Source organism: Cottoperca gobio, chromosome 8 (genome assembly GCF_900634415.1).
Source record: "Cottoperca gobio chromosome 8, fCotGob3.1, whole genome shotgun sequence".
NCBI lineage: Eukaryota > Metazoa > Chordata > Actinopteri > Perciformes > Bovichtidae > Cottoperca > Cottoperca gobio.
Genome location: NC_041362.1, coordinates 14,250,209 through 14,277,002, shown reverse-complemented (window position 1 = coordinate 14,277,002; position 26,794 = coordinate 14,250,209). Strand labels below are relative to the sequence as shown.

General features: G+C 41.6%; 1 protein-coding gene across 1 annotated transcript in view; it reads right to left on the bottom strand.

Annotated features, from left to right (window-relative positions):
- The window catches only part of grin2aa (glutamate receptor, ionotropic, N-methyl D-aspartate 2A, a), a 140,425-nt gene that overhangs the window by 28,172 nt on the left and 85,459 nt on the right, over window positions 1–26,794 (bottom strand). The window contains exons 3-6 of the mRNA XM_029437502.1: window positions 22,207–22,373; window positions 18,168–18,596; window positions 10,058–10,172; window positions 2,007–2,209 (exon numbers count right to left, since the gene is read on the bottom strand). Of these exons, the coding sequence (XP_029293362.1) occupies window positions 2,007–2,209; window positions 10,058–10,172; window positions 18,168–18,596; window positions 22,207–22,373 (914 nt within the window). The remainder of the gene's footprint in view (window positions 1–2,006; window positions 2,210–10,057; window positions 10,173–18,167; window positions 18,597–22,206; window positions 22,374–26,794) is intronic.

Genomic DNA, 26,794 nt, shown 5'->3' with positions numbered 1-26,794 from the left:
ATAATAATAATAATAATAATAATAATAATAATAATAATAATAATAATAAAGGAAACTAAGACAACTGAGTCAAGTCTCTGTCAGCTTCAGATGGCGGGGGCAGTGACATGGCAAGCATATAGGCCTGAACTGTAATAGCTGCGTCCTTGAACAAAGTGTTCCCATTTAGTACAGTTCAGGCAGTGAGAACATGTGATGTTATGGAGGCTGTTTGTGAAGTTTCCCTGGACAACTTGATATAGAAACACTACAGGGCCTGAGGGGTCTCCAGAGAGGCCGGTTTGGGTATGTGTGTGACTGTGTGTGTCGAGTGTGAGCATGGCTTGTTCTTAGGCCTAGCCTGGATGACTGAATTTGTGGTTCTGCATGCATGGATGGTCCTCCATACCCCGATCCAACCCCGCCATGACTCCTCTCACTCTGCCTCTTCCCTTCCCTCCATCTATCCCTCTTTCTCCAAATGGACACTACGGATGTTTGAGAGGGAATTGCGCTGTGGGAGGGAGGAATGCGCCCGGATGCATTGGCCTGTGAGTGAGTGGACATGTGGCAACAGAAAGCGTATATAAACTTGTGTGTGTGTGTGTGTGTGTGTGTGTGTGTGTGTGTGTGTGTGTGTGTGTGTGTGTGTGTGTGTGTGTGTGTGTGTGTGTGTGTGTGTTTGTTTTCCTCCTTGGAGATGCTTTATCCTCCGCCCTACTTCACAGTCATGCTGGATGAAAATCTCTGTTGGCCTCTTCCCTGGGACCCTATTACTGCTTAATCAGCGTTGTGTCTGTGTGTGTTTGTGTGTGTGTGCGCTTGTGTAGTAGTTATAGTCAGTAACTTTGTACGCAAGACAGACAAAAAGTGTGTAGTGTACATGCCAATCTTACTGTAAGTGTGTCCGTGTGTGTGTGTGTGTTTCAGTGGAGAGAAATAATATTAAATTATCTACAAACCAATTACATGCTTTGATTCAGCAGCACTCAAGCCACTCGGTGACACACACACATACGCGCCCTAAGCCACTCTCACTGTGTGTGTATCCTTTAGGAACCTAATATAGCAAGGGGCTAGCAATATTTGGGAGTTAGAGAGAAAATTGGTAAGGCAGGAAGTAAATTGCTGAGTTCAGCAGTCGCCTCCATTTTCAGGGGGAGGAAAGAAGCTGCTGCATAGATCGCACACTGCACCTCTTCCCGTGCTCATGAGAGGAGCGGGAGATAGAGAGAGCAACACAGCCACTGTGCTGAAGGAAATGGAAAATGGATGATGTCATTTTTGCCACCTTGTGATTATACAACACACTGATATTATCTGGATTTTCTGTAATATTAAGTCCCATTTTCATACACAATTACGCATCAATTAGTGAGTTAGAAGACTGCATCACGTGGAGACTACAGTCTATTTCCGTCAGGGTCATTGTGTTGGACATTAATTGTTAGAGTCTTGAAGCCTTGATAGTAGTTAATATTTAGTGGATTTCTTTCATGCCTATAGAACCTGAAACAGTAATTCGCTTATTTCCACACATTGCATTTAAATGTCTTGCTCATAGTTGCTTAGCTTTGAAATGGATAGTTGTTGACTATTGCCGCATTTCCACGGCTTGGTACAGCCTGGCACTACTCAACTCCACTTGCCATGAGCAAGGGTTGTGGATAATACCTGGTAGTTTTGTTTTTGTATCACCTCGGCCGAGGTTCTAAGTGAGCTGAGGCTCTACTAGAAGGTGGAGTCATAACACTGCAGACCATTGATTCGTCAGAGAGAATCGTCACTAGCGCGAGACGGGACCGCCTGTACAAACCTCCGCATTTTTAAACAGAACCCTTTTTATTTAGGAGACCCAGATTTAAAAAGCGTACATGCTATAGTCTATTTATCTGAGTCTCGTCTCTCACTCAATTGTGTACACGGAGTCACATCTAAACCAGTCGTCAGACCATTAAACCTGGAACTATCAGGTGATTTGCGACGAGATCAACATTGCTAGCTGGATAGAAAGATGACCGACTTACTCTTTAATATGCTTTCTGCAGGGCACGGAGTTCCTCATGCAGGTGCCGGTGAGCCTTTCTACGTCCTCCACGATAACAAAAGGTTTCTCCTCCAACGTGACGATGGACAGGTGGTTGTCGTCGAGCTCAGCATCACCTAAGGAGTTGAAGCGCGGCCATACTGGGTACTTAAGTGTCAGGCTGCGGTTGTCCAGTTTCCCCATCTGGAAGGAAGGAGAGGAGACAAGATGATAAATGAGTAAAGCTCATCAAGATTGTTAAGTCACTTAAAAACTAGGAGATTTTTTTTTTTTTTACTAACATTTTAGTCATTATTGTCAGGGTGTGGATCTCATCCAATACTTTACAATTAGTGAGCAGTTTGAGAATCAGCCACTTTCTGTAACAGTTGTTGGGTTTAGACCCATAACCTCACATTGAAAAGACAGTGTCTCTAACTACTCGGCAAGTCTGTTGCCCTCAGATTTAATGTTTACAAGTAAACAGGAAGTGGAAGTGGTGGGAACATTATGTCCACTGCAGTGATCATAACATGGCAGGAGAAATACAGTGTGTTACCTTTCTTTACCTGGTGGTTTCTTATAACTGCTGTAATCTGTTGCCCAATAAGTCAAAGCAGACAGGAAGTGGAGAGGATTACAAATGTAGACACACGTTAACATTTCCTCGTAATGTTACATAATGTTGCTTTTTTAGCACAAAAACATTGAAATCAGTACACATGTTCACAGACAGGAATGAAGGTGACTACCTGTATGACAGTGGGTACAACACAACAGATTAAAAGCATGGTGTGTAAGGATACATGACACAATGCACACACTGGGACATACAGTAGAGCAGGGGTGTCAAACTCATTTCAGTTCAGGGGCCACATGCAGCACAATATGCCTCAGTTTATCATTTACACATGTGCATTACAACTTACAGATCACAGTGTCTGTACAAAGGCACAAAACATTTTGTCACAGGTATCTAGAACAGTATTTTACTTTATAATTTATAACACATTTTTACACTTTGCAAAGTCATCCCGCGGGCTGGATTGGACCCTCTGGCGGGCCGGTTTTGGCCCCCGGGCCGCATGTTTGACACCCCTGCAGTAGAGTATGAGTATTAATGCAAACATATAGGAGAAAGAAACAGGTCATGTGCAAGTACGATAGCACTATGACTTTCAGAGCTGTGATGTTACAGATTCCCATATGGATGCTCTATGCCCACCTACACTGTGTTTGTGTGTGTGTGTGTGTGTGTGTGTGTGTGTGTGTGTGTGAGTGCGTGTGCGTGTGCGTGCGTAGGATATTTTACACATGTTTGTGTCAGATGGAGGAGGCAGAGAGAAAGAGACAGCAGCAGGCAGCAAGGCTTTGCTCAACTCTCAATTATTAATGTTACAGGAGCCAGAAAATGGCAAAAACCTCGCTCTCACTCTTTCCCTCATTTCAAACGTCTGTCTTTCTTCTGGTCTCTCTCCTCAGCTCACACAGCAACACTGCTGTAGTGTAGAGTGGAATATCTGAGTTGTTTGTATATTGCACACTCATTAAGGGCGTAAATGTGTGGATGTGTAAAGCAATGATTTTCAACCACTGTGCCGCGGCACACTAGTGTCAGGTGTGCCGTGGGAAATTATCCAATTTTTTTTTTTTTTTATCAATTTTTTCCAACAGCACTTGCACCGGAGCTCCAGCAGCATACATATATATTCCCCCAACATAACCCCGCGCGCCCTGAAATTAAAGTTTTTTGTTTTCTTCCTGCCTTGCGCATTCACATTCCCTCCACCCGCAGACACCTACAGAGCGGAGGAAAGGGAGTGACCTACGCACCCCCCACCCCCTCGCACAAACCTGTTCGAGAAACACTGTTATAGAGGGTATTTTGCCCAGATATGAATACAGGTGTGCCTTGAGATTTTGGCTTGGTCTTTGGTGTGCCTTGGCCACAGAAAGGTTGAAAACCACTGGTGTAAGGCATTAACAAATATAGACAGGCTAAGATACTGTAAATGTGTGTTTTATTCGTGTATGGAGAAAATAGAATATAAAAAAAAACACTTTGCACTGTCACACACGCATAAGACACATAATATAGCCTAAGCATAATATCACCTTTTGAACCTGTCATATTGGACAGTGGCTGGCCGCCCCCCACACACACATGTTGTTGCTTAGCCTGCATGTATGTCATTAACAAGCGAGCAGAGAGGAGGAAGTGAAATTAGCATTTTAATTGTTTAGCTTTGAGTGGTTTTCTATCCTCTGACAGGGATTAGAGTCTTTTCTCCGCTCTTAGTCGGCACCACTGTCAACAGCTCACTCTGCTGTCGGCTACATCTCTACGAGGGAGAGTGTGTGTGTGTGTGTGTGTGTGTGTGTGTGTGTGTGTGTGTGTGTGTGTGTGTGTGTGTGTCTGTGTGTGTGTAGGGGCAGGACGGTATGCTGAGGTGGAATGTGTGCCATTTCTTGTGTGTCACCTTCACTCTCCAGGGAACGGCCGCATTTGTCTATCTGTCTTAGCCCAGCTGTTTTGCATTTCACAAGTGAGTGAGTGCATGCTTGTAGCTACACACGTGAGTGTGTGTGTGTCTGTGTCTGTGTGTTAATTAAAGAGGTAGGGAGATATAGTAGAAAATGGAATTAGCAATGTAAAAGTGTGGGGGAATTGGTGCATAATTAGAGAAATAGGACTTGTGTCACAGAAATGAAGAGATTCTGGCAAATAGTCCTATGATCTAATATGTTTAGTTTTACTACATGTTGCACCTTTAAGGTAACACAATTAAGTTTTAAATGGACTTCCAACTTAAGTCTGATTGACCCATTCAATCATTAAATTAAGCTTCTGAGGATTGGTCCTGATTTGGTCGGATGCAACAAACATTTTGAGGGAGAGACAAATGTTCTACTCAGAAGATGGTTGAAAGAAATGAGAGGGAAAGAGAAGGAGGAGGAGGAGGGGAAGAATACGCTGACTACAGCAGCACTTCTGATATCTTGTCCTCCTGCTCTCCTCTTCCCTCTTCTTCTCTGTCTCTTCTTTTCTCTAATTAAAGAAAGAGGGTTATAAATTAGCGCCCAGGGAGGATTTTCTCTATCGACCGGCCAGGCACAGCAGAATGCTGAATCTCCTTGTATGAAATACCAGATATATTAAACACACACACACACACACACAATACGTAGAAAAGGAGTGCATGTGTGTGTGTGTGTGTGTGTGTGTGTGTGTGTGTGTGTGTGTGTGTGTGTGTGTGTGTGTGTGTGTGTGTGTGTGTGTGCGTGTGTGTGTGCTTCTGTGTGCGTGTGCTTGTGCGTGTGTGTGTGTGTGTATGTGTGTAATGTGACAGCGAGGCCAGTGGGAGGTTATGATGATAGGGCCTGTGGGATTATCGCATTATAACATGACATCCCAATGGTGGCAATGCTATCACACCATCACCCTGCGACAAATTCAGAGCCACTTGGCTATGAGATGGCACTCCGCCCCAGAAGAACTGTATTTCTCTTTTCTTTTTTTCTGGAAATTCATCTTCTGTTCCATCTACTACTCTTTCTTTTGTCACCTCAAACCTGCCATCCTCTTTTATATTCTCTCTTTGTTCTCTTTCTCTCTCTGTTTTCCTCTTCAGCTTATTTATCTTTATTTTGAAAGGGGTTGCTCTTTGCACCTGCATGTCTTGCTCCCTATTTCATCGAGTTCACACTGCTCCCTTTTTCTCTTTCTCTCATTCTTTCACTCACAGACACACTAATACACACTCACGGGCTACAATGAACCAGAGGCCGGCCGAACAAGTTAGAGAGAATGAAGAAAAATGGGTGTCACTGCTCTTACAGATGATCACCTTCTCTGCGCCAGTCTCACTGGGAGAGATATCGCTGTGGCAAGTTGCATTATGGGAGAATCAGTTCCTAATAGCGTGGAGAAACCCATTCAGTCATAAAACAGTATTTGTGACCCCTGTCAGAGAAAATTATGTTGGGGTAAATGGATTCTGCTCCCGCTCTGTTTATATGTGTGTGTGTCTGCGTGCATGTGTGATAATGCATGTGCATGTGTGTGTGTGTGTGTGTGTGTGTGTGTGTGTGTGTCTGTGTGTGTGTGTGTGTGTGTGAAAAATAAGGGCAGAGAGAGAGCGTTGATGACGGAGTGGAAGAGTGAGAGAAAACCGCATCCATGGATTTAGACATCTTTCCTTGAAGTAGAGCGCTTTTATAAAGATTCAGACAATAGTCAGGCCCGGGTGGAGTGTATGTGTTGATTTTGAAGTGTGTGTGTCTATGCACGTGGGCTTTTTTTGTGTGCGTCTTGTCTCCATATTGTGATTCTCCAAGCACAAATCCCATGCTGTCTGTAATAATTATTTTGTGAACTGTCTGCTAACACTGCAGCAGTTCCTGAAGCAATTTACACACTCCATATACTCAGCAGGAATAAAACATAACATCCTGGTTCTGATCGGTAAATACACTTTCCTCATTCAGTCGTTGAGATTATACTGTAACTGTGAATGAAATGAGCAAACATTATCAGTTCTGCCATGTCTTTTGATTCAAAAGCTTCCTCAAAGCTACACCAACCGTGACATGGTGTTTTTTTTTTTACTTTACCGCTTTACACTTTCAGAGCCCAGGAGTCAATGAATACGTATCTATGTATTTCTCCACAGTTGGATAAAGTCTATTATTTTCAGGAAAGCTCCTTTCAACCATCATCAGCCTCCAGGACTTTGACTCGCTCAGCTCATCTACAAGTTTATTATTTCACGTCTTTGTGCAACAAATACATTCATTTTAATCTCATGTTGGTCTCTTCCGATTCAAATTTTGTTAAGTCAATTTGTTCCCCTGTGGAGGAATTCCAATGACTTTGGTACAGCTACTGTATGTCGAGGTAACTTTGATAGCATGGCGGTAGAATCTTAGTCTTCTCTAAACGTCATTAAAAGTGTTTTTAATGAGTTTCATCGGTGATAGAGCCATAACACTCAGCAAAGCATAACGTACAATGCACATCTTAATAAGGTGGAGGTGAAAATAATTGTATGTGTGTAGCCTTTATCCTCAAAGTAAAGCAAGCTCCTTTAAAACATTCAATACTAAATGGATATATTCCCCTGAATGCAGCATCATTACAACTAATTAGCCTTTTGTGATTACACAAAAAAAGCATAGCATGCACCATCTTTGTTACACACTAGTGCATGGTGGGTGCTTAAATATGCCACTCCAGGCAGGACCGCATCCATCTGAATTGTCATTATTTTTTGCTACTACATCTGTTCAGTTGTTACACCACATTTCTTCCCCAGATAAAAGCCTAATTTTGCATAAATCCCCCATAACGCCACACTGGATCCAGCCTTCTAATCCAGTCAAATATACCCGCATGATTTGCTGCAGTCTGCACTTCTTTTGAATAGCGTTCCCTGGCGATTACATAATCCTCCAAAAAAAAAAAATCCAAACAACATACAGTACACATCCAACAAAACAGGTGTAGCAATTTCAAAAGTGGCTCTTCCTAAAAAGTCAAAAACATATCATCTAACCAACTCTGTGTGCTGAAAGCATGTGTTTGTGTGTGTTGCAGAGAACAGCAGGTGTAGACGCTACACACCTGGAGTGGGCGGGAACAAAAGCGGAAACTATGCTGGTGGCTTAGTTCCACCTCTCTATCTCTTTGTGTCTCTTTTTCCCGTGCTCATTTGCTCTCGTTATTTCATACCCATCTTTCTTTATCGCTCTGTATCTCTACACATTCCTCTCCCTGTTTCTTCCTCAAGGGGACACATTTTATATTTTTAGTGCATATCCATATTTTAGTGCAGTTACTGAATTTTAATCTCTTGATCATCATGGAAGTCTTTCTCTCTCTCTTTATCTCACTATATGTGTGTGTGTGTGTGTCTCGCTGATTTCTGGCGCATGGGTGGGACGGCTGCACCAGTAGGAGGGAGGGAGGGAGGGAAAGAGAGAGCGAGAGAGAGAGAGAGAGTGAAAGCAGCTCCCAATTATGTTCCCACTTTGAGTCTCCGTGTCTCTCTCTTGCTTTCAGTCTCTTTCTCTGCACCAGTCAAGTGGTACTGATCAATTTCACAGGCACTCTGTTTACAACAACACACTCTACCTCCCCTCAACACACTAACAAAGGGTCTTTTATATGTGTGTGTGTGTGTGCGTGTGTGTGTGTGTGTGTGTGTGTGTGTGTGTGTGTGTGTGTGTGTGTGTGTCACTATGAAATATGAAAAAGCAAGTCTCAAAGATTGGGTGGAGACTGTGCGGATTGCGGCAAACTAAACCGAATACTGTAACACGCACACGGATGTGACCTGAATAAAAACCAGATTGGTCGAAGCACAAGTCTCTCGAAAAGTGTTTCTGCCAATAACCAGTGTTGAAGGGTAAACATACAGACACACATACGTACACATGCAAGAGCAGTGACCCCTTGCCACCTCAATAACGGAGGTCTTAGGTTTTGATTAACTGTGGTTTGAGGTGCTATCAGAGACCACAACAGCAATCACAGCTAAAGACAGACGGAGTGCACAGATTATCTGGCCTGGGGAAGAAGGGAAGGGGAAGGGATGGAGGAGAACATGAAATGAAAAATGGAAGCAAAAAGGAGAAGTTAAAAGGAAGGGAAAGAGGGATGAAGGTGCGGAAGAGAGGGAATGAGGAATAAGAGAGATGCAAGGAAAGATACAATATCGTGAGAGAAGGAGACAGTGGGAAGGAGATGAAAAATAGGGGCGATGTCAGGAGAGAGGGGAATGAAAAGACAAAAATACATAACAATCTATCTCCTTTTCTTCCTTATCTAAATCCTTCATTTAGCCACACCTCTCTCTTTTTCCATCGTTCTCTCAAACTTTTCCTCTCAGCCTCCCCCTAAGCCTGTGCGAGGCAGCCAGATGTAGGTATAAAGATACATGGCTGCCATTTAAAGTCCATTACAACAGTGAGAATACTCCGCCATTTTCTTTATAGAAGCTTCCTCACATTAACCAGTTTAAATCTATGGGCCTGTTGGTAAATGAGCTCATTGATCAACTAAGTGCAGTACGATGAGACAGCATGAGGTCGGTTTTTTTTTTTTAACACTGGTGTTCAGCGCTTACAGCTGGTTCTGTTTTTGCAGTTCAGTGCTGACTACCTACATCCTTATCAAACCACAGTGTGTTACGTAGGTTTGCAATGCATGAACTATGTTAGTTAAGGACATAATGTGTCGGTTAGTAATCGTGGAAGATACAAGGAAACATATTTGTAATAGAGTTTGACCAATACATTGAGTAGGTCGATATTATCGGCCAATAGAGTTATCGCAAGGACACAAGGACTAAATAAGAACAGTTAAATAGAGAAAGTAAAAAATAAAGAAATAAAAATATATAAAACAAAATTAAGGAGAGAAATAAAAAGAGAAGCTATACAAGAGCAATACAAGTCAGAATTAAACGGCAAGAGTGACAAAGTGGTGTGATTAGTAGCAGCAAAATCAGCAAGTTATAATATAATATATAATATGATTGAGTAATGATACTTAGTTTTTATCTGTATTAATATAAAACATAGTATATAATGTAAAAAAAATCAGCATAATATAGTATGGGATATAAAATAGAATAAAGTAGAATAAAGTAGTGAGATAGATACTATAGTACGAGTATACTACAGTAAAGTATGTATTATAAATAACACATATGGTATACTATATAACAAAATTCATAAATCAGTCCAACAGTAACTTAGAGTAACTTAACCGTCACTATACTTTAATTTGTATGTCTTCATGTTTAGAGCAAAATCCTCACTGTGATGAGTTAAAATCACTTAAGGAAATATATTTCAACAAAGAAATAATCGAATATGTGTGTAATTGTAGAATAAAGCCTAAAAACCCCACAAATATTATGGCACATATGACCTAGGTGAGCTCAGTGGTAGCTATACGGCCCGGAAGAACTCGCAGGAATATGTGCACATGTTTGCGCACACATACACTCACAAACCAACCCAGATACACACAGATGTAGGTCCTACCTTCTCCCACTCTCTCTCCTTGTTGAGAACAATGACCACCAGCTTTGGGAATTCCTGGTAGCCGTCTTCTGTGAATGACAAGTCTCTGCCATCCCATGTCACATTCATCATGTACCTGAGCATGAGAGGAGTAAAGCAGGAGGAGGAGGAGGAGGAGGAGGAGGAGGAGGAATAGTGGGGCAGTGGGTGAAGATATAAGAGAGATGGAGACAAAGAAGGGGGGGGAGGAAAGAAATGAATGAAGGCGAGGAGAAACACAAAAAAAGGGAAATTGAATTACATTATCATGAGAAAAAGTCCATTTACAATCTACTAGTATTACGATCCTAAAATATTCACAGACTCTTTGGTGTTGAAAGTCAGCGTATTGCTGCGAGAAAGGATACATTTATTCAGATTTGACAAAAATGTCAGTAATATAGTGCAGTGGGTATATTGCTTATTGCTTCAGACATATATAGCCATAGTCTGTCCATACTAACACTCACCACCCACACACACGCACACGCTGTAATGAGTGACCCATATGGCAGGTCACATTAGCTAAGATGGAGGGCAGTGGGAAGATATTCTTGGGTCCACACAGCCTCCACATTAATCATGGCTGTCTTTCCCCACTCTGTCTCCCTCACTCCATCTGTCAGGGGTCATGTACAACAAGAGGGAGACAGCTCCTCTTTTCTTCCTCTTCTACTTCATTCTGGGGCCGGGGCGACGGGGGAAACTTCGAAATGGAACACGGAGCCACGTGACGCGTCTTTGAAAAGCCAAAGCGGAGCGCTGCAGGTGAGGCGTCTCGTGCCGTGTGCGACATTGTGCAGGTGGCACACGCTGCAGTGTATGAAGGTGGTGCTGTTGTATCTACTGATGGGGCTTTGACACGTTTAATGCTAATGTAAAATAAAGACATTTTGGTGACAGTATGTTTAAATACGTGAGTTGAAGACAAGATCTCGCAGATACATTTCTTAATTGGGTTATTTTATCTTCAGACATTTAGAATTAAAGACATTTCTAATTTCAACTTGAACCTTATGGCACAATGCTTCTATCGGTTGTACATATTTACTTATTCTAGGTTTGTTTTTCTCTTATTTTACTACTGTTTATGCTTGCTTGTGTGTTTTGTGTGTATAGCTATTCTTTGTTCAACGTGTGTCCTATTTGTCCGTTTGTTGTTTCGTTTCATCTTTGAGTTATAATGTTCTTGTTCTTTTTGTATTTGTATAAATAAAGGAGGACTCTGAATGGGCCTTGTTGGCTTCCTTCCTCTCCTTCACTGTAATTAGAATTGTTCTATGCATTTTGTATCTTAATTATTGTGCAGATAAATCAACTAAAGTAAACTAATACACTTTAAATAATGTGTTATCTAATTTAAAGTATTTAATTGGTAAACAAATGGTATCAATTTAGATTAATATCTTTAGTGGCATGCATAATATTAACCAACACATGATCTGCCGGATGAAACTGTAATTTTCAATTAACAGTAAGTTAATTAAATTCATTCTATTATTGAAACTGTTATGTATAGACTCCCACATTTGCATGTCGCACGGACCAGCAGTCTCGACCAATTACAATACCAAGTCACAGGGATGGTGACAGAGATAATAGAGAAAAAGGCTGTGTAATATTTGTGTCTGTGTGTGTGTGTGCGTGTGTGGGAACATTTTCCAATACCTACATGTCCCTTTAAATTGCTGCTGCTAACACACATGCACACATACACACACACACACACAGCCACTCAATGCTCAGATGAAATCAGTTAGAGATAAGGGGATTGAGTGGCTTTTGTGATTAAAATAATCTGATTGGCCTGCAAGCAACCAGGTATTAAGCTATTTGATTGGACACGGGATGCAGCGCTGAACCCAATTATGTGCAACTACAGCAGAGGAAGAGATGCTGGAATCAATACCAGGCTGCTCTTTTAGACAACAGCCCATTCTGCGCTTTGCAACCATCTATCTGGAAGAGATGCAGACACACACACACACACACGCACACACACACACACACACACACACACACACACACACACACACACACACACACACACACACAGCAGCAGCATTACTACAGAGGATCTGATGTAACTCTGATGCAACAATGTCAAAACTTAGAAATATATGACTACGTGAGTAGCACATCATGTAAAGTGAATCAGTAAAGAAAATGATTTCCTTGTAGAGCTGGTAGGGAGTAGGTGAGGCTGTTCAGACAACCTGATTTATCTTTCCCTGTGAAAAAATGACCATTCTGCGGGCTAAACTTTAATTCAAGAGAACACTGCGAATTTACTGCTCGGAGCAATATCTCAGCTGAAACCAATCTTTGCGATTTAGGTTCATAAAAACAGTGTCTAGTGCGGCTTTTTTCATCTTTTAAAGCTCTGAGAATTCTATTGAACCATCAGCTTTTCCAACAAGCTAAAAGAAAACAAGTCACCACTGAGAAAACCTCCTATTCCATACACATACTCTAATTATTAATATCATCATGACTGCTGTCACCAGCCGTTCATGTGAAAATCAATGTAGAGAAGCAAAGACAACAGGATGCCGAAAGGATGGGCAGACTGTGTGTGTGTGTGTGTTTGCAGGCAGGTTTGGGCCGACGCCCATCAAACAGGTTGACCTGATGGGGTGTTGCTAGGATACAGACACAGGCTGGAGTGTATACGCTGGAAGATGACCCTAAACAACCCTATATGAGCATCCCTGCACAGTGCGCACACACACACACACACACACACACACACACGCACACACACACACACACACACACACGCACACACACACACACACACACACACACACACACACACACACACACACAGACAATTACTTTGCCCACCTCAACAATTCTCCACCTAATGTTTCCTCTCCCCGTAGCACTGAGATCATAGTAAAGCGATCCAATTTCTCTCACTTTCCCGCCTCCACTATACCAGTAATCTCTCTATTCATTAGGGGGGATGCGAGCAGAGGGTGCAGAGGTGGGGAGACAGTGGAGACGAAGCAACCGGAAAAAATAAAAAGTGAGAGTATAAAGATAAGAGAGATTGAGGGAAAGAGATGGAAAGGAGAGAAGTGTGACGGGAGAGGGAGAGGAAGAGGACTAAGCCTCGACAGAGTTAGGATAAAAATATCTTCTGTGTTATTTTTTCCTCCCTTCCTCTTATTTTGGAGTAAAAGGGGTCGGGATGGGAGGGGGGTGTTGCACCCAGCGCTACATTTACACTGCAGCAGGCAAATAATAGCACACACATACACTGCATTAAAGCAGCCAGGGCCAAACCCAAACACTCTCCATTTGTGCTGTTTTCTTGATCCTGTGTGAAGACTAGTAATGTTAGTAAAAGGAAACAATGACATATTTTCTGGTTTCTGAAGAGGCATTACTGCAGGGGAAAGAAGAACTGTATAATTCTGTGTGTGCGTGTTAAAGATAGAGACATTAATCCTTCGTAAAGACATGGACCAGTCAAAGCAATGATGTATACTGTCAGCACTTATGATCCATGAACTGCAACCGCACACACGCACGCACGCTGTTCTTGTGAGAGACAAAGAGTGGGAGGTCTGAAAAAGAAAGATGGGAACTGCTATCAGTGGTGATTTAGATCTTTTAAGATGACCCAAGGGTGGGCAGCCACTTGAAAACACACTCGTGCCTCAGGTGGCATGTGTTAAGTGTGACATGAATGATGACTGTACAAGGTGAAGTAGATGCTAGCTTAGCAGAGTCCCTGCTGTTGTCCCCGGTGTCGGCGTGTCTGCGTTATGTTCGTGCAGTTATCTTTCTGTGTGAGTCTGGGCAGCACAAGATTAATGCTAACAATTACATCTTTCTCTTTTCCAAACTTGCAGTCGCACCATAAAATGCAACACATGTACACACTGTTAATTCAGCAAGATTTATGTGTGTGTTGCTTCCCGGGGATCCTGAATGTGAATATTATGGGTTTTCTTCAATATGCAAATCAAGTTTTAGTTCAGGAATCCCTGCACAATACTGGAGCACCTTACTTAGATACTCTTACTTCTGATGAAACATTAATAAACTTCTTGTGCGATGGTTTTTACAGCAAACTCTTTTCATATCTGTGCAGTCCCACATCTCCCTGTCTCTCCTCACTCTCTGAGCAGTCAAACCAAAAGCAACATGATGGTTCATTTATCTCTCAAATGTATCACACTAGCTGTCAATCATGTGCTATTCCTGGGTAATGAACACAATACAAAGTTACCGTTCTGCTCTACAAAGCCAGTAATTACTGGTCAAAATGGAGTTAGGACCAGAATCTTATTGACATCTATTTTTACCATGTAAAACTGTTTTTTTCAAACCGCCTTTTTACTGTTTCTGTGCTTTCGGAAGGCAGCATTCTCCATACCGTTCTTTATAATCCTCCGAAAAGATGTTGCAAATAACATCAGTAATCAGCATTAGTTGAGGAAGCTCCAAAATGCTGCTCCCGCAGTCTTGTATAAAATGCACACCCACCACTGCCTGAAAGACACTTCAGGCTAAGCATCGGGAACTTAAACTGCAATTAGTTCATTGGTTTGGATTGAAAATGGAGGCATCTGCTTTTGCTTTGCAATCACCTTTTCATTGTTATTATTAAAATGAGCGCTTTTGCATACTCACACATAGGCACGCATCTCCTGCTCGTGTACAAAGATTCATAAGATATTAAAATGATTCAGTCCCTCTCTCGCCCCTTTTCTTTAGCAGATATTCCTACTCACACCCACATGGTACACGGTGTTTGATAAAATAAACAGTGTCTTTCCAACTCACTCTGTGTGTTCTTCTTTAAGAAGGTTATCTTGCTTCCTGTCACTTGTTGTCTTTTTGAGTTCACTGTGACCTTTGACCATCAAATTAGAATCAGTTCATCCTTGAGTCCAAGTGGAAATTCCCCCACGGCCACAGTTTTTGCCGGCGCAGAGGCATGAACCCCCCCCCCCCCCACACACACACACACACACACATATCCACACAGGCGTAGTTAGCCAGCGATCATACAGTAATATAATATTCATGAGCAGTGGAGTGACTAGCATGTTGAATCATTGTTTGCATTCTGTAAAAAGGTTATTCGTAGGTTATCTTGAGTATGAGCATTGAAGTGTTTGGTTTCAACATGTTACTCTACAAGCAAATTGCATGATTACATCTTCATAACTAAAATAACATTTCACATTAACAATTTCCGTGTGTTGTGCAAACAAATCTCTGCACAGGTAACATGATAACTGCCCCAGGACTCAGTATGTGTGAGTAATGTGTATGTGTGTACATGTGTGTTCCCTAAGCTCTAACCCTCACATATCAGGGCTTAGAGACTCAAATTACCTGTCAGATCTCGACTACCACACACGCACGCACGCACACACACACACACACACACACACGCTGACATGCTGATAAATAAGTGCTAAAGTCTTTTAAGGCACACTGTTCACCACAGCAAGGTGAGTGGTGCACTGTAAATCTGCCATGACAGAACATTCTCTGAAGGGGGGAGGGGGTTATTCCTCTTGTTTCTAACAGGCACGCGCACAGACACACACACACACACAAACCATACAGGCACAAGGCATATTTTAAATGGAGCACAGGTTGTCACTTGGTTTGATTGCTGCACTGGCCAGTGCTCTTAGTTGGTCATTTGTCTCCTCTTTTTATTTTTATTTATTTTTTTCGATTACTCTGCAAAACATATTCATCTTGGATGTGTCACAGTGGATTTATCATTACAGCTGTCGGAGGCAAAGAGAGTGAGGTAAAACTTCACTGTAAACCCACACTGCGCGGTACTAGTGCCCAAAACGACAGACTTTTTTTGTGATTTCAGCACCATCTATTCATTTTATTCTCTTCAAAACAAGTGTTTTGTTCTGTTACAACATGTTTTGTCTCAATAAAGGACAAAGGCAACTTCCACTCACTGTAAATCAAATTGTTGTCACAAATCACAGTTTAATCTAAGAAGCGTTCAAGCAAACAAACACATACATTTAAAACTGAAGGCTCGCTGAATGCTTATAAGATGATGCTGATAATGACATTGTGCTTATACAAAGGCAGTGGACCCACTGAAGAACTAAAGAGTAGGATATAATACCCACAGTAAATACTGAAATATGTCACACTGATGTTGTACATTTCTACATATACAGCCCATCTGCCCGCCTCTATGTGTGTGTGTGTGTGTGTGTGTGTGTGTGTGCGCGTGTGTGTATGTGTGCGCTTGCTGGCCATGTCCTCCTATATCCCCTGACAGCCGTTGATGGTCTAACAACCCACACTGGCCTCGCCCCGACCTAGCCTTGACCAATCATGTTCCTCGTGTCCTGGCCCTGAAGCCCTATTGGCTGAGCTCTCTCACCCACAACAGAGCCATCTGTGGCCACTCATCACCTGGGTAACAACCTGAGGCAGCAGAGCATGCTGGGAACAAAGTCATGGATATTTGGTCATTCTCTTTAGTGTATCTGTGTTTCCTGACAAAAGGGGAGTTATATTAGTGCGGAATTGGTATGTTTAGTCCTATTTAGGTTATACCTGTTCAGGTAGCCAGTCATCTCTCTCTTTGCACAAAATGACATAATGTATGAGTGGGGGCTCATGAATTTCTAGCACTTCAAAACACTTACCCTAGCCCTATTTTTATAGTGGGTGCTCTAATCTCCCAGCCCCGCCTTAACTAACCATGTTGCACAATGCACTTGGTTTAGTTTTTGTAGAACCCAAATGAGAACTGATCCAAAGTTTATTGAATTCCGATGCACATTTGGCAGGATTTTAGTTGGACAAATAAGCAGACTGTGATGTAACCTAACCCCCATAAGCCTAAAGAGCTACTGGTTGATTATTTAACCAACTATACAAAATGTTTCAAAGAATTGTCAGAGTACACTGACCTCAGAGGAAAATGTTAGACTTTAATCTCAATTTAGTATAAATTGTGCAGTACATCTTTCCTTGTTCATCTCACACAATACGTAATTATGTCCTTTTTACGGCCAGTATAACCCTAGCATTAGCCTCCTTTTAATGTTAGTTATTTTGGTCTCATTTCAAGCCTTCATTTGAGACAAACGCAAAGTAATGAATGGTGAAATAATAATAATTATTATGACTTACACACTGAATCTTGCACACTGGATCAATTCCCAGTATTATATTGATGCACAGTGTTTGCCAAACTGCTGACTGTTACTTATAAACACATTCTTATGCTTTTACAGTAAGTGTAGCTAAATGTGTTCTTCCTCTCATATAAAGCATCTTGTCATTGCACGGTAGAGACAGACAGCATTTCAGATTTTTTGGAAATACATTTTGGAATTCAATTTTTGTCATTTATACTTAAGATTCCTAATTTCACACTTCATAATTAAAAAAAACAAACAACATCGGGATGTAAACACAGGTTGTGTGTGTCTCTCGCTCCTCTGCCAGATGGAAAGCCAGACAGAGCTGGCAAGACCTACAACATCTCCCACTGTCTGCTGGGGAGTGTGCGCATGATGAGAAGGAAAGCAGAAGAGAGTGAATGGGAGATGGAGGAATAAATGAGAAGAGGAACATAAGGAGCTCTTCAATTTTGGAGAGCACTCATTTGTAGCGGCTTCCCGCTGTTACCCCCAGTCCCAATTTCTTTCTCTTCCCTCTTTCTTCACTGCCTAAATCACAAACTCCCATTCACCTCTTTCATTACCCTCCCTCTCTCTCTCTCTCTCTCTCTCTCTCTCTCTCTCTCTCTGACTTCTACACTTCATCTAAGCTCAAACTCTCAGTCCCTTGTTTTTTATCCAGTAATTGCATCTTTCTTCAACCTCAATCCTTAACGCAGACTTGGTGGAAACTTGGTGGAAGTCTCTAGGGGTGAAAACAAACAGACTGTGGCAGGAAGCCATGCATTAAAAGAAACATCCACACACACTGTGCTTTAACACAGCCACTCTATACGTTATAAAAATACACAACATCTCATTAAATATTTTATAATTCTGCTGTTTCTATTTCTATTCATAATAGGCATGCCAAAACAAACACATCCACGCAATCCTTCTTTACTTACTTATGTAGCGCGCTGGGTGGCAGCTTGGATGTCTTCTCCATCTGCCCGTAACAGGACGTCTTGGCTTCAGGGATGTCGCCATACTCCTCCAACATGGCCGCCGCTGCTGACGTTATGATCCCCAGACCATCCCGAACTCGCGCCTCCAACGGGTAGTCCCAGTCGTCGTAAGACACTGAAATCATTCCCGGTGGAAACTCTTCGGGCGTTAAGTCGGGGTTCCCAGTGGTGAGCGACGGCACAATCCAGATGTATCCGAATCCGGTGAGGCCCAGAGAGCGCGCCTCGTCCAGGACGTACACCGCCTCGTCCTTGGAGCAGTAGAGCAGGACCACTGGGGACTGGACCTTCTTGAGCATGATCTGAGACCGGCTGTCTTCCTCCACCGCGTCCAGGATGATGATATTCTGCAGGTCCCAGCCCACAAAACTAAAGCAAGGATAACGAGGACAGGAGTGAAATGTTAATATTTAACTAATAGACTATTAACTTTGCTCAGGTGCTGGCAAGGGCAGTTCTAATGATCCATTATAATTAATATCATTGTTAAGTGCGATGTGAATGCTAATAGGTGTAAAGTGCTTATTGTCAGGGGAAACACATTAAGGCTACATGGAGAATGCAAATGCTAAAGCTGGACTTGTATAATGATGCAAGTACAAACACCGGCCATTTAATGTGGAAGGGCCCGTGGTCAATGTGTTAATTGGGGACAACAGTTATCAGAGAATAGTGCAGTTATCAACATGAAAAACAGCTTCTGTCACACCTCTTCGACAACAAATAGGTTCATTAATATTGCATTACTTATGCAGAGCCATATGGCTGTGTATAGATGTTTTGACATAGAGATCTTTCTCTATGGAGTGTGATGGTCGAAGAAACTGTAAAGGAAAACGGAGCTCTATAATTCCAAAGCCATTTTTTATCTAGTTGTAGCCATAGTTAGAAGTAACAAGCACTTATTAAAGTGATGAATGCACTTTTTTTTATCCAGTGGGACTGGCTGCTCTTTTTCACAACGTCCAGAGAGATAATATTCAGCAGGTCTGAAGAGCAGCACAAACAGAGAAAATGTTGGTTATGTGAGTAATTAAAGAAAATGATATATCATAAACGGGTAGCATGCTGTGGTATCAGGAGAACAGGCCCTTGATGACAGAGCAAGGGACAAAGACGGACGCTTGCACACACACAAACACATTGGAGGCTGACTATTAAAAAGTGAGACATACAACAGAAGAGAGAAGCAGTTCAACATTGTGTAAGAAGTAGACAGGTAGTGTAACATGAGAGTGATTTGGGACTTGCTATCCACTGCTCGCTGTCCAGAATGAAGTCCCAGATGACAAAACTAGTAAAGAGAGACAATGATACACAGAGACACATTCAGAGGTAATAACAAGTACGGGAGATTCTAATACTGTAGTGTTAAAAACTCCTTTTTTTTTTTTAAAGGTTGGTATTCTGCACAGAAATGTTACAAACCGACCACCTACCAAGTAAGCACTAATCCTCGTGATTATATTAATGCTTATATAGTTGTGGATACTAATATATAATGATGTATCACCCTGCAGCACACTCTTTGCTTGCAGATCAATCACCATGGTTGAAACATGTGTACGGTGTGTCTTCGAGATGATCCAGATCATACAGGTAAATGAAAATGTGTCCAATGCCTGAACAACCACACCTGTCCAAAAACCCAGCTCTGTCCCCTTTAATTTACAGATTGTACTGACAGGCAAACCAACTACCTGCCTGCATTCATCTCCACCAGACAGCCTATGTAAGTAGCCATCCATAAAATATATTCCCTCACTCTCATGTTATATATCTGGGCCTTTCTATCATTTCAGCTACTGCACGTACTAATATGTTTCCATGGTCAGGTCAGCCTTGGCTCATTGAGTTGACTGGTCAAATTTTCTGTTGGAAATGATGGAAGTTCATTGGTATTAAAACTGTCTGTCCATGACTAAGTCACTGTGAACAAGCTGAATGCTGACACGGGAAATCGACGACGGGTAATTACAGGTAATTGGGCTTATTATTTCTGGTTTTACAAATGATGGCTATTATTTCAACAATGAGGTCAACACCACTTGTGGAGGTGGTACGATTATTGACTTTGGGATGTTAAAATCTGTAATACTGTGGAGCTATCTTTCATAAAGTATTGTAAGTACATTTATATGGAGTTGGTATTGATTGACAATAGGGGCATAAACTTGGGCCTTGGATTGGCAGCGAGGCAAAACGTGTACAGGATTTGATTCCCATATTCAGTAGCACACGCTTCCCAGTTTCCTGATAGCGACACCTGTTTGAGGGACAAATTCATAATCTGATTCAATCAACCATATGTTGCTACTCTACTTGCAATTAAAACAACTGTAACCAGTGCTTCCAAATACAGACAGGCAGAGAGTTTTTGAATCGCTGTTTTGGTTTGACATGAAGAGTAACTGCTAATGAAAAAGACTCTCCTCAGCTGGGCTTTAATATATCATGGGTTCAGGCACCAGCTCTTGCCAACATCTCAACACTGCTCAACATGAATCATTAATTTGACATTTTTTTGCCAGAAATTATGGCTTGCCATTTTCTTCAGCAGTTTTTTCTCATTCTCTCTGCGGAGAGCTACAGCATCAGTCAGAATGACCTAAAGGTGCGGCAAACAGCCAAACTGCATGTGTAGTAAACCTACCTGTCATCTACATTCATTTTAAGAATGATGATGAAATCCTTTGAGTGCTGTCCGCCTTTGAAGCACAATGAAAAAACGTTGTGCGCAGGAACACTTTCTCTTCTAGAAAGTGAACATTACCATTCTCTCGGGAAATTTGCAGTGATAATAGAGAAGATTAAACAGAAAAATGGACTTGGAGAAATGCCCGTGCAAGGAGCGTATCATCTCTTTAGGAAACATAACTACAGTGCCTGTTATCTTCAGTTTTTCTTAGTGCGAGCTGTTGGCATTATGAGGTGATTTTGGGAACAATGGCCTAAAAGGGTAGATGAGGTGGAGTAACGCGTCCCATTGTGTACTTCATAGATCCTCTATTAAAGCTGTTTAACATAGTATCATTAGGTTAGTTTATACTTTATAGCTCTTATAATAATCTTGAGAGTATAACTGCCTTTTCCTCACATGGTATAGATGTATATCCCTTTTAGCTCATGGCATGACTCCAGGGAGGACCATGTCTGTCAGTTGGTCCAGACTGAAATATTTCAAGAATGCTTAGATGTCATGTCAGGCAATTTGGTACAGAGATCCATGTTGCCCAGAGGATGAATTCTAACGACGGGTGATCCCCTGAATTGTTCCCTTCCACCACCAGTAGGCCATAACCTTTTCTACTTGATGGATTTGCCCAAACTTGTAAAGACATCTGGGGTTCCCAGGTGATGTCTCCTAATGACTTAATCGATCCCCTGATTTGTTTTCCTCTAGCCCCCATGAAGTAGATGTTTGTGGTTTTAAGTAAAATGTCTCTAATACTTTTGAACAATATATCTGCAAAATGAATGACACTCCCATCAGCTTTTTCTGTACTTTGTGTTTAGGGTTAAATAGCCAATGTTGGCAAACATGGTTAACATTATAGCTGCTTTGCATCAAGATGTTAGCATTGTCATTGTGAGCATGCTGATATTAGCAATTAGCTCAAAGCACCGATGTGCCTATCTATGGCCTCACAGAGCGGCGAGCATGGCTGTAAACTTTAAATTACATTTGTCCCTGCTCCTGTCTTTTATTGATCTGTTTGTGATTCACTGTATATCCTGAACTTCTCCAAAACATGGGAAGTTTGCCACATGGTTGTCACAGCTAGCAATGCAACCTTCACATCAGGACTGGTCAAGTAAAGCACCAATGGGAGTTCATTATCTCTTGAGTTACAACATTTTGCTGGCAACATTTGCTTGTTGGCTACTGTAATCAAATTTAATAGTAATCATTTATACAAACTTAGATGATAGTAAAACTGTGGAGAAGAGTGCAAAGCAGGTATCTAGTTGATCGTACCTGTTGTCCACAGTAGTTTTAAGGATGTTGATGAACTCCAGGTAGCCGGGGAACTTCGACGTGACAATGGAGAAGATGTGCCAGTCGTACTCCTCCATGATGTTCAGCATCAGCAGAGCCTCCTGCTGGATGGAGGCACCGAACTGGAAGAATGTTGACTTCACATCCTGAGAGAAGAGAACCGGGGAGAAGGATAAAGGGAAGAAGAAAAGGTGGGAAAGGAATATAAAGAGAGTTTTAGTTAGGATTTTAGTCTCACTTCCCTTATTAGTAAAGCAGCTAATTCAAACTACAATCTCAGAAATATCAACTACAGAGCATTTCACTCTTTCCCTTTCACACACACACATACACATACACATACACGTACATACCAAGAAAACCTTTGGTTTCTAAATAATTCCTCCACTGAAACACTGAAACACTGAAACACACACACACACACACACACACACACACACACACACACACACACACACACACACACACACACACACACACACACACACACACACACACACACACACACACACATATTTTTGAAAGAGGAAATATATGGATGAGGGGCTCAGAACAATTCAATTAAGCCCAAATTGGATTGGTGCGGTACAGGCAGGCTGCAGAACTCTGTGGGCCTAGTTCTGGGGAACGAGGGTTACATTCACTCTGAGTCACTCGGATCCAGTCCATTAAACCTGACTGAGAATCATTTGCCACTTAATTCAGCCAAACTGAGACATGGGCATGGACAGAGCAGACAAGCACTATTACAGGTGGACAAATTAACTCTATTCATTTATGTTGGAGGTTTTGTTTTAAATGGCTCATTATGGTGCGGGCCATTAAATGCGGTGAAATGACACAAAATAAATAGTGATGAATAGTGAGGAAGAGAAAAGGAGTGCGGCATCGCACAATGTGTTGACTGTCGAAGGGTAACCTCGTCTTTGGTTGCTTGTTGCATGATTTGTTGTGTCTCTGTGGATTTCTGTTACCTTGAAATGTCAGAGAGTTCACACATGGCTTATCTTGACACCACTTGTCTTTGGCACTCTAATTATGATAGACTCGCTGGTCGGTGTGTGTGCACGTCTTCTGTGTGTGTGTGTGTGTGTGTGTGTGTGTGTGTGTGTGTGTGTGTGTGTGTGTGTGTGTAAAGCTGCAACCTGACAGCTAAAAAAAGAGAGAAAGGAACGAGGGAACAAAAGATTGGAAACGGGAGAAATGAGACAAATGAAGAAAAAGAGATTCTGTCCTCGTGTCACTTTGTAAGATCACATCTGCTCACCACACACACCACATGCACTTACACACACTGACATAGATATAAACTGCACTACATGTACACACTCCCTGCAACCTTCATCTACAGGACTAATAAAATAAAAGTTGGTCTCTGTGACTGTAATGATAAGATAAGATAAGATATACTGTGTAGTGTAATGTCGGCCAGCATTAACTTCAATTGTATAAACTGCAAAGTCTATAACACATCTTGAAGACGCCTGTTTTTTTATAGAGAGGCCTAATGACACATACGTTTCTTTCAGCAGTGTATTTTGACTGATGGTTTGCTGCATTTCTGGAGCCACAATAAGTTAAAACATTTCATTTCTAGGACACACTTTTCCAAACCAGATAAACAAAGCAAAGCTTGTAAGCCACTTCAGGTTGACAGCTTACACGGCTGAACTGAACTGAAGTCTACACCATGTGGCAATGTCAACCAGAAATGGAAATTAGACACACACTTTCAGTTAATTGATTCAGAGAGAAAACTGCATCATTAAGTGCTGACACATAATGAGTCTATTAACATTAAGGAAATGGGTAGCTGCACCAGTGAAACTCCAATCCTTGTTGGGTTATTTTTTAAATTATAGACCTAAAACACCATCATATTTGTGCAAAGATCAGTATCCAGGAAAGGAAAGTCATCTCCATCATCTCCATTTCCACAAAAAGATGGTTTATCCAATTTGTACTGACTTAATGCAATTTTAACCAAAAACAGAGAATGAACTCATATATGCAACTTTCCAATTCAATTATTCCTATTGTATTATAATCGTTTATTTTATTTTAATTAGCCTGGTCTGCTGGTCTTTTACTATACAGCTCTTTTCCTGTCGACATAGTTACACTACTAACTGATTAAAGAGGGCATGGGGGGGGGGGTGAAAATAGACACAAGTAGAAGCGACTGCGTATCGTCAAGTGTATTTGTAACCATATCAGTGTACTGTATGTAATTTAATCCCTATATGCATGACCTAGCTTTTCATTTTCCCCTGTGTTGATAGCCTCTGAATAATGTGGGTATACACTGTTTGCATTATTCGTGTGAGTGTGGGTGTGGGTGTGCGTCTCTTTCCCCCTATATCAGAACTCTTGAGTGCTCTTTAATGGTATTGTTTCTGTATGTGAGGTCAGCACACTCGACACTCAAGTGCTCTTCAGAAGCTCTCTGTGTAGCCCTGTGTGTGCATGTGCGAGTGCGTGTGTGTGTGTGTTCAAATGGGGTAGAAGCTAAAGCAATGCTCGAGCATGGTGGGACAGGCGAGAGGTCATGCTATAAGACATGTCACTTCCTGTCTTCATCAAAGCAGCGGCCGATACTCCCACACTTTGCTACATTATACAGCGGAATGAGCAGCACAGGATCTTTTCTTTTTCTTCAGATATTTAAGCACTGACATCTGCACCTGCCACCTGTCGACAAAACAGCTGGCTCATATTTGCCATCAAAGTTTTCTGTGATTTTATTAATAAATGTTTTTCTATGTCGTTTAGCAGCTGTGCTTAACACTGCTCATATTTAACATGCAGCTTCAACATGCAGTTTATTTCAGACAAACGAGAGCTTGACTTTGCATTTTCACATAATCCAATACATGTATAGGGGGTGAGGATTTTTTGTTTAAGACCTTATTATGTTTATGTAATTATGTCAACCCATAAAAGACGATTTCATTTTTCAGTTTACCTGAAAAATCACAACATTTTCAAATGCACTGTTTTCATTGGACAAAGACAATATATCGATACCAAAGCCAACATGTATGCAAAATTAATTTAGCAAAAGCTAACACTGGTTGTGAATAATCTCTAAAGACTTCTGCTTGAATATGTTTTTGGCAATGTTTCGTACGTCTCTCTGTGTGTGAATGTGTGTTTGCCTGCTTGTGCCGGTCTGAAAGGATAGTAAGCTCCAAGAACCCCAGAAGAGGAAGCCAAATTCTACCACAAAACAGAAATCTCCCTTTTACCAAAAGAATTGCTCTTTTCTGGAGACTGGACACGTGCCTGCGCTCATTTGTGCAGGCCAGATAATGTCACATGGAACCCAACAGAACTCAACTGGACTGTAGCAATTTGCTTTTAGGTGAATATTCTCATTTTACACGATGCATGATCAGAAACACCACAATGGGCAGTTGAGGTTTGCCCAACCTCTAAATCGGAGACCAGAAGCACCTATATTAAACACTTGAGTGAAGCAGACTCTTGAAGGACACTGACAACAAAGAACTGAACAAATCTTCACTTCTCTGTCTTTATTCTCACTCTCCTGCTGAGAGAGAGAGAGAGAGAGAGAGAGAGAGAGAGAGAGAGAGAAGACAACCACAACTTCAATCCTGTTTCTGTCATCTGAAGTATCTCAGTTTAAATATCTCTTTCCAGCTTAAACAAAAACAGAAATGCAAAAAAAGGGGAATCTCTAGATTTCATATAGCTCTGTATTAAGATAGCTCTCTCTGACGTTGTGTGTGTGTTGCTTTGTTATATTTCATATTCTCATACTTTATTGGTTTATTATTGCCAGAGACTGAAAGTCACGTAGGTTTTTGCCACTGCCATGCCTCTTTAGTGGCACAGATTATGAGCAAATTCTTTCACCCCCATAGTCACCAAAGTAAGTTCACAAGCTACATATCTTTTGAACATTCTGACGGACAAATCAGTAGAATATTTACTTTGTACGAGACCGATATGTCTGATTTGTCTGTCTCAGCAACAAACTCTCGTGTGAACGGGCAACACAGAGCCTTATCTTACTAAGTAACTCATTTTCAAAATGCTAAATGTCTCTAATGTTAGCAAAATGAAGTATAAATGCATTACACCGCACCCACTTTGAAGACCGGAAGTGTATAGATGTGCGTACCATTGACACCATTAGTAATGTGTCATCTTTTGTTATAGAGCATCTTTGTTTTTGCTCATTACATTTATTTTATCTTCAAGGTGTTTGGAATGCAGTGAGTGAGAGAGAGATCAAGGGAGAAGATATGACAGAAAGGAAGGACAGGTATGGTAAACAAAACAACAGACTGAACCGAGAAGAAACACCTGGTGAAAAGAAGAAACCGTGACAAAGTATTAGGAACAAAAACAAGGTAATTTGCCTGAAAGTGGCAGGCAGGTTCTAAAAAGACACGAACAATGGTAGACAAAGAGGGAGGAAATGTTGATGCAGGGCAGAAAGAGAGAAAAGAAAGAATGGTAGAGCAGTGGAGAAGAGAAAGATGGAGTGACTAAGCAGCGTATGATTGTTTCTAATTGGGACGGCTCACAATCCGTGACA